Below are 14,012 nucleotides of genomic sequence, written 5' to 3' on the forward strand. Positions count from 1 at the left end.
GGGGGAGGGGATCCTGCCATGGGGGTCTGGGGACCTCCCTCTTGGCTGCAGCTACCACCTTCTAAATAGTTCAGGGCTGAGGGGCGTCTGTGGGAGGCGGGAAGAAGTGGTTGTTTGTCTTTCCTAGCCGAGACGTGAGGGCACCGTCCCCCCCACCCCATGCCCGCCAATTTAAAAGTAGAGTTTGCCCTCTTCCCCACTCAAGCTTCTAATGTTCCCATTCTAGGGAAGGGGAGGTGTCTTCCCTTCATTCCACCCTCAACCCGACTACACCAATGGAAATCCTCCAGAAGGAAAAGGGAAAGTCCAAGTCTTCTTCATATGGAGAAACTGAGGCAGAGCCAGCAGGCGCACAAGCGTGTTTATATGCATGGATCAGAATTCTTATCCTAGGGCTGCGCTAGTGTCCGGCCTCCTGAAGAAGGGTCTAGGGAGGAAATCTCATAGCGCCTTGGGTAGGGGTTTGGGGGTGGGGGTGGAGCAGTGTGGTGGTGGGAAACTGACCTCACACCTTGCCAGATTAAGCAGGGCAGGAAAAAAAAAAAAGGAAAAGGACGGAGGGAGGAAAAAGAAGACCGCTTTTTGTGGTGGTTCAGTTCCCCTCCTTGGGGGACTACGCAAACCTTCACTGCCCTGCCAACCCACCCACCCAGACGTTTCTGGCAGTGTACCACTCGGAGTGACCCCAGGGAAGGGGAAGGGGAGGGGATCCCCTCACTTAGGTCTCTCCCCGCCCCCATCCGCGCGCACCAGGCCCTACTATTCCACGCACTGAGATTCCCACTCAGGTGTGTCTGCTTCGCGTCTCCAGCCCGGCCCCGGAGACCCCGGCCAGCCTCGACGGACCGCATCCCCTCTGCCCTCTGAACCTCCACCTCTCCGGTTCCCATTTCGCCTCACCCGATCGATCGGAGGAGCAAAGCGCGGGTATCGGGGGATCTTTTCCACCCTAGCCCTCCGCAGCTTCAGGTGTTTCGGCGGCCACTGGGAGGCGGGCTGTAGAGATTGGGCCAGTTCAGCAGTCTGGCCACTGGGGAGCCCTGGAGCAGTCCTGGGGTCTGGGTGCGCACCATCCTGGCCAAAGTTGGGGGGTAGTGTTTGTGTGTGGCGTGCGCGCGCCTGTGTGTGTAGGAAGGGAGAGACTTCGCCTCTTCCTCTGTGCTGACCGTGGCTGTTGCCTGAGCCCATCCTCCACCTCCGCTGATTCTCTGGTCCCCCCTCCGCACACTTGCTCAAGTTAGTCTAGTGGGTTTACTTTTCGTCGCAGTGGCAGATATCACACACACACGCGCACGCACCACAAGAAAGACACAAGTCCTTGGCTAGGTCACACTATAAAACTGTCCCTTCCCTCTTGGCGGTGGAGGCTTCCAGCCTCTCCCTCTTTCTTCCTCCTCTCCCTCGCTCCACAACCAGGACAAGTCCCCTTCTTCCCCGCACCCCTTTTCCCCCGGAAGACAAAACTACTGGGCCAAGGTTGGTTCAGGTTCCTCTCTCCACCGCACTAAAAGGAAGTTTGCCAGGCCCTTCCCTGGGCTGCCGACTGGCGGCCTCCAGAGCTGTCCCTGGCGGTGCCCCCTCCCTACCCTATCTCGCCGCACTCTGCTCCCAGCTCTCCGGGGGAAGAGTAGCTCTTATCTGTCCCCCAGCTAGCATGAGGTGCTTCTCTGCCGGCCCCTTGGAGAAGAAAGCTTGTAGATTATTGTGCTCTATAATAATATTATTATTAATTATTAATATTATTATTATTAGTAGTAGATTTTTTTGTGCTCGATTCCCTTCACCCTCCTCCCAAATAAACAAAAAAGCCCCTACCCTTTGCAGGAAAATGATTTTATTCGAGGAGTGGCAGAATGGTGAAATACACGTAGGATGGCCAGCCTTTTTTTTCCTTCTTCTTCTTTCTATTAAAAAGGGGGGCGGGAGAGGCTGGTTCCTATAATCAGGATTCATGCCAATAGAGATTGGGGAGCGATTGCGACAAACACGGAGCAAAATCTGAGGAGAGCTGTCCAAGAGTATCTGCAAACTCTGGAGTCCATCTGTCATATCTGTGTCATTTCTGAGCCGTTTCCGCTCCATTTCCCTGGAGATTGGAGCTAGGTGCCTGCGTTCAGAGTGACACTTGGAGTTCCCTCTTTGGTCTCTGCCCAGTTGCCCTGAGCGGGAGAGCGCGCTCTCTCTCGCTCTCACTCTCTCTCCCTTCCCCCTCTCTCCCCTCCCCCCTCTCTCCCCTCCCCCTCTCTCTCCCCCTCTCTCTTCCCATATCTCTCCCCTTCTCTCTTCCTCTCCCCCTCTTTCCCTCTCCCTCTCTCTCCATTCCATATGGGATCTGGGGGTGTCATCTTCTTGGTAGTTTTCCCCAAGCCCCAGGACTCCCCCATTTTCTGCTGAAGTTCTGTCCCCTTTCAAAAGGAGGAGCTCTCGAGTCCCTCGTGGTCCATGGGCCTCCTCTGTGAGTCTGATGGGGGTGACCTTCCCTCCCTCACCCCAGTCCTTGTTACAGGAACGGGGGTGGGAGAGTTGGTTCTGGGCCAGGGTGCCCCCTCTTTCCCCCGACTACGTGAGGGGCTGGGGTCGCCGGGTGCGCTTGGTCCGGCGGGTTGGTGCTGATCCCACAAACTCAAACTGCTTTTGCCTTTCCCCGTGGTTGGGGAACTGTAGCTGGCCCTGGTAGAGACGCTTGATGAAGTGAGCCTCCCGCTGGTTCTGCCGGCTGCGGGATGCCTGTCTGGGCCGGCCCTGGCGGGTGAAAGCCATGAACCAGCCCTCATGGCGGGCATTCTGGAAGGCTGTGTAGTTATTCTCCAGCACAATCTCTGTAAACACGCAGTCTTTGCTCTTCCCGCTGGGCTGAGGGAGGAGGAAAAGAGGGGTTCTGGGGTGGGGGGGTCCCAGTGAAGTCAGTTATATCTCTATAGGGATGCCATGGGTGCAGCCCTTCCGAAACTCTGCATTTAGCCCGGACACCCTAGCGATTCTTCCAGCAGCCTTTGTGGCGTGTGTTCTCAGAAATGAAAGGGTAAGGCGATAGATGGGAGCTATCACCCACTGATCTCTAATGGGGAGGTTGTTGTGGGGGTTCAGAGGATCCTTCTGGAGTTTTAGGTTTCTTCCCCTACAGTCTTACTGCACTTAGTCAATACAGATTGTCCTCTTGAATATTCAAGCAGCTTTTGGACAGGGGTAGGCTGGTGCCTTGGGCCCAACACTCAGAAAGATGCAATGAAAGACACTTTTTAAATATATGGTTTAAAAAATGCACGTTTTAAATGCCAGAAAATTCTATATAAGACAGCACTTAGCTGTTCATTTTTATAATCATTTTAAGTTCTAGGTGTTAAAAAGAAGGTACAGAAAGGACCTAATTTCCAAATCTTGCCTAGTTTATAAATGCTAATACTTCATTATATCCCTTCTTTACCCTCCATTACCCACTTCACAGAGCCCAAGGCCTGTACATGTAGTATGTGCTCAATAAACACAATTTATTAATATAATCTATAGATTATATTAATAATCTATAGATTAATTTAATATAATATTATATTAATCATATATAAATAGAGATAATCTATAAAAATAGGGGTTCTCTTCAGAACCACTCTTAAATGGGTGGGGGAGAAAAGTTTACTTATTGAGGCTCAGGGAATAGGTGGGATTGCTCATTTAAGGATCCAAAAGAGAAACAAGAGAGTGGACCAGAAGTGAAGGAGGAATTGGAGAAAGAGATGGAGGAGCAGGTGTTCAAGGATCCCTCCCTACTGCTGTTCCCAGGGCAATTTCCACCAAGATGTGCTGACCAAGGTGGCCAGCAGAGGGAGGAGGGATGCCATAGACTGGATCTATTCCAACCTTGCCCATCCCACCCACCACAGATACCTGTGTCATGAAACTCAATTCTCATTCCCACCCATGAATCCCTTTTCCCATCAAGGCCTCACCTTCCCAATGAGTTTTCCCCTCTTGCTCATGCAGATGTATTTCTCACTCTCAGCCCCCTTGATGCGAACCCGGCTGCCAAATGTATCTGTTTCCACTATGAGCTTGGCTGTTTTGGAGGTTGGGGTTTAGGTTGGAGGTGCAGAGAAGAAGGGAGGGAGAGAGAGAGAGATCCGTCCATCGGGGCTGCCGGCCTGGGCCCTCCACCCCTCATAGTGCGGTGGGCAGGGAGTGGGGGAAGCAACTACTTTCAGGGAGGCTAGAGTTGGGCAGGTATTCATCTATCTTTGTTTTTCATCACCATGATCCACCGAAATCCCAGAGCCAGGTTCACTCTCCCCAACCACCCCCATCCCGTCTCAGTGTGAGCATTCGATCCCTTCCTGCTCACCCTCAACAGAGGTCATTGTTACCCAAGTGACATTTTGTGTATCCCTTGTCAAGACTGAGGAGGCAGGCATAGGGCTGGGGAAAAATGGATTGGGTCTCACCAAACTTGTTGCCGTCCTCAGCAGTGGCGGAGATGCGGCGCCCAGTGACCTGAACATGCTTGCCGCTGGTCCGGCTGTAGAGCTGGTATTCTCGGATCTGCCGCCGGCTCAGCTGGTCAGTCATGGCACCCTGGTCCCTCACATACTGGTTAAAATTAGGAGACGGGTGATTCTCCCCCTTTGCAATTACCAAGGGAAAAATAGTGTCAATTTGCTTTGGGTAATACTACTACCGGCCCACCCTAAAGGAGAAGGGGTAAAGGGTGAGGTTGGTCGTGGTGGGGATAAGAAGGTAAAGGGTGGAGCAGGAAATATGAGGAACATGTAAGCATGTGCTCAAAAGCCTGAGAAAGGAAAGGATAGAAGATTCCATGCTCCATATGTTCAGTGGCTGAACAAGGACGCTACACCCTCACCCATGTGCTTCTCTTTCTTCTTGTTTCCATTCTTTCTAGGATTTGGGGGGGGGGGTCTAACCTAACCTCTTCATTTTTTAGATAAGTAAATATGGGCCCAGAGAAAGTGAATGATTTGTCCAAAGTCACACAGTGAATTAGCATTAGAACTGGGAAAAGAGCTCAGGTCTCCTTCCTCTCACTTTCCATGGGAATAAAGGGAATATCACTTTCAGGTCCCTGCTCCTGGGCAGTTCCTGCCAAGCTAGGTGGAGGTAGGGAGATGGAGAATGGAAAAGCACATGAGAGAAAGAGAAAGAGAAAATGTGTAATTCAGATGTGGGAATGGAAGTAGGGTTAAGGACCTGGACTCAGCAGATTTAGCCGTATTTACCATGAAGATGAAACTCCTCTCCTCCCTCCTCTCCCACATAACACCCATTAATAGAAATTAAGCCTATTACATGGTTTGAAATCTCTGGCAAGGGGCAGAAAAAACCAACAGAGTGAATCCTAGTGGGCCTTATGAGGATCTCTTGATCTTCTAACCAAGCCATTGGCATATTTTAAACTAGGGGATCTTAACTTGGGGTCTGTGGGCTCCCAAAAGGTCTGTAAATAGAGGATCCATTAACTTGGATAGGAAAAACAATTATATCTTTATTTTCAGTAACCACCAACTGCAATTTAGCATTTTCTTCGATTATTTGAAAGTATTACTTTGAGAAGGGGTCCATAGGCTTCACCAGAGTGCCACAGGGGTACACCCCCCAAAAAAGGTTAAGACCCTGTATTTTAGACAATCATCAGTAGAAGGAGGTGGGTTTCTAGAGAGCTGACCCAGGAATCCTAGACCATGGATGGTCCACTTGACTTTAGCCTCCTGTGTATGGTCTCTAGTCGCCCCTGGACTTGGGTCTGGATGCCCTGTTGGGCTGGAAGGAGGAGGAGCAGCTGAAAAACACTGCCACCTCCAGCTGCCCTCACTGCTCCTGCCTATGCAGACTGGGGGCCACAAAGTTACCACTGCTTGGCCCTCTCTCACAGCTGGAGGCTGGCCAGGAGTGCTGCCTGCTTCTTCTGGACAGCTGGAGCCTGCGGTTGGGACATGGGGGTGTGGAAGTTGGAGGCGGGGAGAGAGGAGGAGGCAGGCAGGTGAAAGGTAAAAGCATGGATGTAGTAAGGCTTGAGTTCAGTTCCTGCTTGGGACTGTTTGTATGACCCAGGACAAGTACTTTCTCTTTGGGCCTCCATTTACTTATTTAGAAAATGATGTTTATACATATGAAGAATGCTTGTCTTCCTATCTCTTCCCTGTTCTATAAGTCATCTTCCACTGTGTTCTTGGCCCATCTATCTGCTGCTTCTTGTTTTAAATGCATGTGTGTACGTACATACATATATATATATATATATACATATTCTATATAGATTTATATAGATATAAACTCCCAAGTTTTATATATACGTATCTATCAAAAGTCCCAAGGCAAAGCATTTTCTCTCCCTCTTTAAGGTACCCAAACATAACTTTTCCCCAAAATTCCATCTGCCCTCCTCCCACCTAGATTTGGGTTCTGGTGAGCTTGGCTCAGCTGTGTTCCAACATTCTCTGTGTCCAGTTTCCTGATTCTATCCAATCCAGTCCTCTAGAGGCAGCATAGTATAGTGGATCAAGAATTTGCCTTGGAGCTGGGTTCAAGTCTCACCCCTGACTGACTCTGACTCCGGACAAGTGACTTCACTCTAGGCAATTTTCTAGACTATGAGTTGCCCAGAAGACGCTTACTTGCACTGGTGAAAGAAGTTTCCTTAGCCAGGATTCCCCATATCAGTGAAGTCACAGCTCTAGCCCCTATGCTATCCCCTGATTTTGCCCTAATCCCAACCATCTGGATGGAGTCATTGCAAGAGGAGGAATCTCTTGGAAGGCCCCCTTTTATCTTCTGGGTGATGGAAGAGGGAAATTCTATTTGGAAATTTGTCAAGCAGAGGCTGAGGAATAAAGCTAATTCCTGAGGCTCAGGACTCCGCTCTCCTCTTCTGCAATTTGTCTCTGCCCCTGGGCTAGCCCCTAGCACCAATTACTTTTTAATTCTAACCTTGTCAACCCCAGCTCCTCACTGTTGCTTGCACACCAATCTCCACGCTGCCAGGTGGACCAGGTAAATGGCCAGGAGGCCACCAGGACAATGAGAGGATTCAGAAGCGCAGTTCTGTGAGAAGTGAGGCCCGCTGGCTGGGAGCAGGCCCTGGCTTGGGGCTGGCCCCTTCTCCCTGAACCCCTCAAGCCTCCTGGCTCAGGTTCAGGTCCCTCCGCCCTTCTTGGCAGGCAGCCTTATTCTCCCTGTCCGTTCCAGGTCAGAAACAGAGGGAGGGGCCATCAGCCACCCCCCCCCCAGCTCTCCCCTTCTTCCTATTCCCCAGCCCTGCACAAAGGCAGCCCCACACCCCCACGGCCCACAGCCCACAAGCCGCTCTCCCCGTGGGACCTTGCCCAGCTCTTTAATGTCCCCGCTGTGGGGGGAACCTCCCCTTCTGCCCGCCTCAGACAGCTGCTTGTCAGGCAGCCCCTCAAGCATGGCTATAGTCCGGCCTGCTTACCTCCCCCCACAGGGGGAGCGGGGGCACTTCAAGGGGGAAAAGGAGGGCTTTGCCACCTTCCCTTCCAACTGAATGGGGCCTCAGGCCGGGCAATAAACGCCCAGTCCCTCCGCACCATTGTGCTAATTCCCCTTCCAGAACAGGTTGGGTCCCACCCCCAGCCCCCCCTACAGTCAGGCCAAGGCTTTCTTCTCACTCTTCTTGGATGTGTGAAGCAAAAGGCCTGGAATGGGGTTGGAGCAAAAGGGGAAAGGAAAAAAAGGGGGGGTGTCTCTCTCTCCCACCCCCCCACTGCTTCAAAGGCAGCCCCTTTCCCTCTCCCAGAGAAAAGGCATTTACCTTCAAAAAAAGTCCCAACTGGATGTGAAGAGAAGCCCCCAGCCTCAGCCTTGGGAACGCGAGGCAGGCCAGCTCTCCGGCACGGTTCTGGACCAGTGCATTTTAATAGTTGCACTTTTATGGAGGATCACAAAAAAGGACCCTGCACCAAGAAGGGGCTGAAGCTTGGAGTGGGGGAGGTGGAATAGACAGGAGGAGACCTCTAGTCAGGGCAGAGGTGGTGGAGGTGGTGGTGGAGGTGATGGAGGGAGCATCTGTATAAAACAAATTCTGGATGCAATCCTAACCGAACTGCTTTGGGCTTGACCCCTATTGCCCTGCAGGCTTGGAGAACCTGCAGCCGGCCCTGGGCACTTCATGGATGCCTCCCACCAAGATTTGCAGGAAGATGTTCCATAGGTGATACGGGCTCTGGGCCTACCTTCTTCACATACATTGGTGGTGGTGGTGGGGCATAAAATTGGTTTCAAAATGAAATCGATCCCCTTGGACAGCTTTTGCAAGGGGGCCATCTTGCCACATTCATCTCTTCCACCCAGGTTTTTGCCTTTTTGTCTTAGATTCCCCTTAAGATTGTGGGAGACTCAAATAAAGAAATGAGATGAAAAGAGGACAACAATTGAATAATCGAGGCAGGTGGGATCAGTCAGAGGTAGAGAAGGGAGGGTAAGGGAAACTCAAGTGGTACAATCTCAGTCTCCATCCTCCTTACTCTGTCCACTTCATCATATTGCATAATATCGAACCATACAGTATCCCCAATTGGGCTAGATACCATAATACTCTACCAGCCTCCCATCTCCTGACAAAGCAGCCGGATTGGGGGTAAAGAAGAAAAAATATAGTGGGGAGCTCTCGCCTACCTGGGTTTGGCAGCAGCAAAGGATCAGGAGCTGAAAGCATCTGCAAAGAGAGAGAGAAAACAAATTCAGGATTTGGTTGCTGCTCACACACACACACACACACACACACACACACACACACACACATCCTCCCATCTAGTCAGAGGGGCAGTCCTGGAGTCCGGGTTAAGATTAAACCTCCATCAAGGCTGGAAATGGTAACAAAACTCAAGTCAGCACACACAGACTTACAGAGTGAGGTTGGCCAGGAGACAGGAGGCTCCCATCACTGGAGAGATTTCTTGGGGAGGATGTCCCCTCTCCCCCCAAAACTCAGTAGCAGATGTGGACAGCCCCTGAGGTAGAGTCCCAGAACAACCAAAGATCTTCGAACCACAGGTCCTCAAGGGGGGGGGGGGGGGGGGGGGGGGGGGGGGGGAGAAGGGGGAGGGGGAGGGGGGGGAGGAGGAGGAGAGGAGGAGGGAGTAACAGGGAGAGCAGAGGTGTGATCTGTCCACCTTCCAGTCTCAGTGTGACTGCAAAACTCCAGACTTGGGAGCGGGGGTGGGGGTAAAAGAGGGAGGAGGAACTGGGTGGGGGGGGTGTCTTTCTTTCTCTTTTCCCCCTCTATCTCTCTCTTTTCTACTGGGCTATCTAGAGGTTGGAACCAGTAGAGCCTTCCTGCTAAGCAGGCTGGTTCCCTTCGTTTCTATCATTCCTGTCTTTCCCACAGACCCAGAACAGAGTCAGCTCCTCCTTTTCCCCAAATTGTGTCTCGGTCCCGAACAGTGAGTTGAAGCTGTCAGGGACAGGGTGGATATCTTCCCCCAACTTTTTTCCCCCCTGTGTGCGGGGAATCCTTTAAGGCCTTTAAAGGAAGAACCTTTTGGGGGGTGGGAGTAGGAGGTGGGCATGGCTCTAAGCTAGTCACTTCTATGGCCTCCTCTTCTCTCTCCCACTTCCACCAAGGTCTGCCCACAGGGGAGGGAGGGGTTAATTCTGGCCTGAGGGCCAGCAGGTGCTCCAAGTAGGGTCTGGGGGTGGGGTCCTTAATGCTTTCTGGGTTTTGTGGCTGGGGTCAGTGCCACTGCCTTGTGACAAGGACTTCTCCAGGTCAACTAGGAGTGGAGTTCAAAGGGAGAGCTGGGGGTTAGAATGGTGGTGGGGGTGGGCATAGGGCTGGCAACATTTTCTTCTAAGCTAGCTGTGGGACAGCCAATGCCCATCTTCTTCAATGTCCCTTTGCAAGGTGACAGGATCCTGTTCCACCGGGTGCTTGATTTTATTCCCTTTCATACCACTCTCTGGTCCTTTTAGGAGCTCACTGAAGGCTTTTTTCATATATTGTTTCCTCCTTATTTTATATTGTGCCTAGTATAGAATAGATATCACAAGATATCTGTTAAGTTTTTTAAGATACTGAAAGGTGAGGGATGGGGAAACTTGATCATCAACTTCCTGGAGTTGAATTTGGGCATAGTGATCCCAGTGACACCCAGCTGTGTGAGTGTGTGTGAGTGTGTGTGTGTGTGTGAATGAGTGTGTATGAACGAGTGTGTGAAAGTGTATGTAAATGAGTATGTGTGAATGAGTGTGTATATGAGTGTGTATATGAGTGTGTATATGAGTGTGTAAATGCAAGTGCGTGAGTGTGTGATTGAGTGTGTGAGTGTGTGTGAGTGTCTAAGTGGGGGAAGGCCTCAGGCTTGGGGGAAGTTACCTTCACACTTGAACCCCGGATATTTTTGCATCCTGTCTCTTGGGGTTCTTCCAAATTCAGCCAGAAAGGGCAGAGAGGAGGAAATGAGTTTATTTATTTATGTGAGTTTGGGAAGGAGGAAGCTTTCTTTCACCTTTGGCATTCTCTCATCTCCTTGAACTACAGAGAATCCCCAAAGCTGTCAGTAATACCCCTTCCCCCATCATTACTTGCTTTGCTATCTTAATGGGGAAGGCTGGAGGATCTTTTGAGTAGTTCTTCTTTAGTCATGGTGTGTGTGTGTGTGTGTGTGTGTGTGTGTGTGTGTGTGTGTGTGTGTGTGTGTATGTGTGTGTGTGTGTGTGCTTGCAATGCCCAGGGAGTTTTTTAAACATCACAGAAGAAATTTTACAGCTCAAAGGGCTTTTAGTCCAAATTCCTCAACTTACATCTCAGAGAAGCAAAGGTCACAGTTGTGGCTGTCAACAGATACTAATATGGTCCGAGTTCAGTGGTCTTCCTAAGGCTCACCAATGACCTTCAAGAGCAGTATGGGGGAACACTGGACATAGGGCACAGGTGCCATGGGCTCCTTTGTCAGCGAGGATGCTGCTCTCTGTGGTTTTTCCTGGCCTGAAGGATTGGTAACTCAAATTCTCTGACTATGCAATACTGTATTCCCTCTCTCCCTGCTCCCTTTCTCTTCCCCTGAGGTGGGAAGTTACTTTTCTTCACAGGTAACAGGAAAGGGTGAGATAAGGACTAAGAAGTCAGGATACTGACCAAGAAAATGGCGGGCTGTCAGTCCTTGCCTGTTTCTAGTCCATTCCCACTGAGCGATCAGTTAGTGGGAGAGATCCAAGGTCTGTGAGCCCATGGATAACTCCTCTTCATGAAGGAGGTGCCCATCGCCAGTGCTTAGCCTTCTACCTAGCCCCGGAGTCCCCACAATCTTCTTGCCTTCGTCCATCTTGGAAGGGCTGTAGTCCTCCCTTCTCATCTCTGCACCAGGCTTGTCCTCCTTCCTCTTCTGTCCTTCCCACACCCAAAGGTCAGGAAGAAGGGGAAGAAAGGCCATGTGGCCCAGGTAATATGTGGAAAGTAGACAAGACTGGAAGTTAGGGGAAGGGGAGTAGAAGGGAACAAGCATTTATGTAGCTCTTACCAGTCACTGTGCTAAGCACTTTTTACAAATAATATTTCATTTAGTCCTCCCCACAGCCTTGGGAAGTAGGTGCTATTATTATCCCCATCTTACAGATGAAGAGACCGAGGCCAAGATGTTATCTGACTTGCCCAGGGTCTTCCTGACTCCAGGCCCAGCACTCTATCTACCGCAATCACCTGCTGCCTCCAGATCTGTAGGCTCTCCTTCTGGGTCTGTCCTTCACTTTGTGATCTTGGGTAAGTCACCCCTTTATTAGGCTTCGGTTTCCTCTCATGTAAGAGGCTGGTGCTGTTCTGGGTGAACTTTAAAGCTCCTTCCAGCTCTATGCTCTGATTCTATGCTATTACAAAGTATAAAACTCGACACCAATGCCCACCAAAACTACCTGTTTATCGGTGTTGCCTCAGTTTTCCTCAGTGTAAGGTTATGCTCATCCTCCCCGTATGGAGTATAAGTGGGCAGAAGGGGCAGATTCATTTATATTTGCAGGGGGGCCAGGAGGTGATAGAAGTGAAAAGTGACCTTGGTACTGGTTAATCTCTAGTGCCAAGTTCAACACCCCACCTCCCGGCAGGAGCTGTCTCACACCTACTTCTTCCCCCAACCCAGAAGTTGAGAGGTTTGCTAACAAGACTTCACTGGAACATCCATCCCCCATTGACACAAAGTCTTCATCCTATCTCACACAGGACTCTCTACTCTGACCTGACAAAAATATCTGCGCTAAGGAGGGAAAATCAAAGAAGCCATTCTTCAGTTCCCTAGCAATCCATTTGATGCCCAGTCCTTGACTTTCCCCTCCTCGGAACCCAAATCCCCCCAGCCACAGAGAGATCACCCAGAGAGCACAAACTAAGAGCTCTGGACTTGGGAGCTCTAACCCCTGAGCTCTAGCCCCAGCTCAGCCACAGGCTTAATACATGATTCTGGGACATTTTCCTATCCTGAGCCTAAGTTTCTTCATCACTAAGATGTGGGTTGATCATCCCTTTCCTACTTCCTCAAGGTATTGTTATAAGAATCAAACCGGACTGTGCTTCAACCACTACAAAGCATTACATACCAGGTAATAAGGCAATCATCGTCACATCCTCGCCCCTCTCCCCCCCCCCAACTTTCCTTGTTGGCTTCTCACATTGAAAGGGAGTGTTAAGCACTTAGGTTCTAACCCTTTTCTGTGCACCTAAGGACATCCCTGAAGTTTTTATCCAGTCTTTCCCCCCTACACACACACCTCCCCACACACCTGGTCTGGTTATTGTATTCGGCTTTGCTCCCCAGCAATGAGGCCATGCAGCAAATCCTCACTCTGGCCAGCACCAAGACCAGGTCAATGGTGCACAATGGGGCCCCCATGGTTCCCTAATCCCCTATTGTGTCCCCCTATTCAGGACTGTTCTGGTTTGGAAAGGAGGGGGGGAAGGCTGGTTTAGCTGGGGCCCAGTCTTTTAGAAGTCTACTTGTGTCTGCATTCATAGGTACAGCGGCAAGGGTATAGGTGTATTCATGTGATATTTTAATGGTTAGATTGGGAGGGGTGGGGGGAGATACACCCTCTCTAGCCCCTTTGCTTCAGTTTCTTTCTCATCTAGAAATCTAGGTGTGGACCACAGGTGTCCCTGTATGTACAAAGCACAGCTAGAGACAGGTAAGAAAGCCAGACCTAACATTTAACCTGGCAATCAAGCCTGGTCCCAGACTTATCTTCCATAAATCCCTCCACTGAGTGAGAGAGACTCTTCTAACAGTTTTTATATTCCTATCTCTCTCAGTTCATTAGCAGGTATACCCTCCTCCTTCCCTCTCCAGAAACTAACCCTTCTTTGATTATCCTCTCTTCCCCAAGTCTTCTCAAGCCACCCTTCCCATACCGACCCAACTCTCCTTTGGACTGCTGCAGGCTTCATCTATACCACCCTCTTGGCTTTTCACTCCCATGTCATGGCCCTGGGTCCTTTAGCTAGCCACCTTTTATAGATCTTTGGGCATTTGGCACAGAACCGGGCATCTCTGTTGGATTAATCATGCCTGCCTGAAGTAAGCAGGGAGAAAACCTAGCCTCTTTTTTCAATTAGTCTCTGTTAATGAGGAGTTGGGAAGAAGAGATCTGGGCTCACTGGATGTCTACTAAGGAAAATGGGGAAGGAATCAAGGATGGGGGAGGCACAAAGGTAGGGGCAGGGGGCTCAGTTTATGAAAAAGACAAAAAAAAACAAACAAACCACGAACAACAAAAACCTGTCTCCTCTCAACGAGGACTTCCAGGAGAAAGGGAGGAGAGTTTGGGAAAGTGGAAAATGGAGACAGCTAAGGGCTAGGGGTCAGCTGCAGAGACAGCTCTGCTTCAGGTGGAGGAGAAGTGGTCACAAGGTATTGCTCAGAATTTGGAGCAGGGCCCGTCCAGAAAGGCAGCTTGCTTCAGCATTTCAGCAGCACAGACCTGTCCTCTACTGGAGGTCAGAGTCAACTGCATGTATTTGTAGGCACGAAGGAGAAGGCTGTGGCCAGCCAGGTAGGGTGATAGTCTGGAGA

General features: G+C 50.5%; 2 protein-coding genes across 6 annotated transcripts in view; both read right to left on the reverse strand.

Moving 5' to 3' along the window:
* The window catches only part of DMTN (dematin actin binding protein), a 48,282-nt gene extending 47,189 nt beyond the window's left edge, over positions 1-1,093 (reverse strand). For all 4 annotated transcript variants that reach the window (XM_027865212.1, XM_027865211.1, XM_027865210.1 and 1 more), the window contains exon 1: positions 901-1,093. The gene's annotated coding sequence lies outside the window, so the exon portion shown is untranslated. The remainder of the gene's footprint in view (positions 1-900) is intronic.
* A 1,348-nt stretch (positions 1,094-2,441) lies between these two features.
* On the reverse strand, positions 2,442-8,669 carry FGF17 (fibroblast growth factor 17). 2 transcript variants are annotated; one of them, XM_027865531.1, is made up of 4 exons: positions 8,635-8,669; positions 4,434-4,578; positions 3,945-4,051; positions 2,442-2,853 (listed from the first exon to the last, which is right to left on the reverse strand). In XM_027865531.1, exons 2-4 carry the CDS (start codon positions 4,555-4,557, stop codon positions 2,560-2,562), a joined length of 525 nt encoding a protein of 174 aa, XP_027721332.1. In that variant the 5' UTR covers positions 4,558-4,578; positions 8,635-8,669; the 3' UTR covers positions 2,442-2,559. The 2 variants fall into 2 exon arrangements, with proteins under 2 accessions (XP_027721332.1, XP_027721333.1); XM_027865532.1 differs by having other exon boundaries at positions 4,434-4,611; positions 8,635-8,653.
* Positions 8,670-14,012: the final 5,343 nt, after the last annotated feature.

Source organism: Vombatus ursinus, unplaced genomic scaffold, assembly GCF_900497805.2.
Source record: "Vombatus ursinus unplaced genomic scaffold, bare-nosed wombat genome assembly UNPS02014778.1, whole genome shotgun sequence".
NCBI classification, from domain to species: Eukaryota; Metazoa; Chordata; class Mammalia; order Diprotodontia; family Vombatidae; genus Vombatus; species Vombatus ursinus.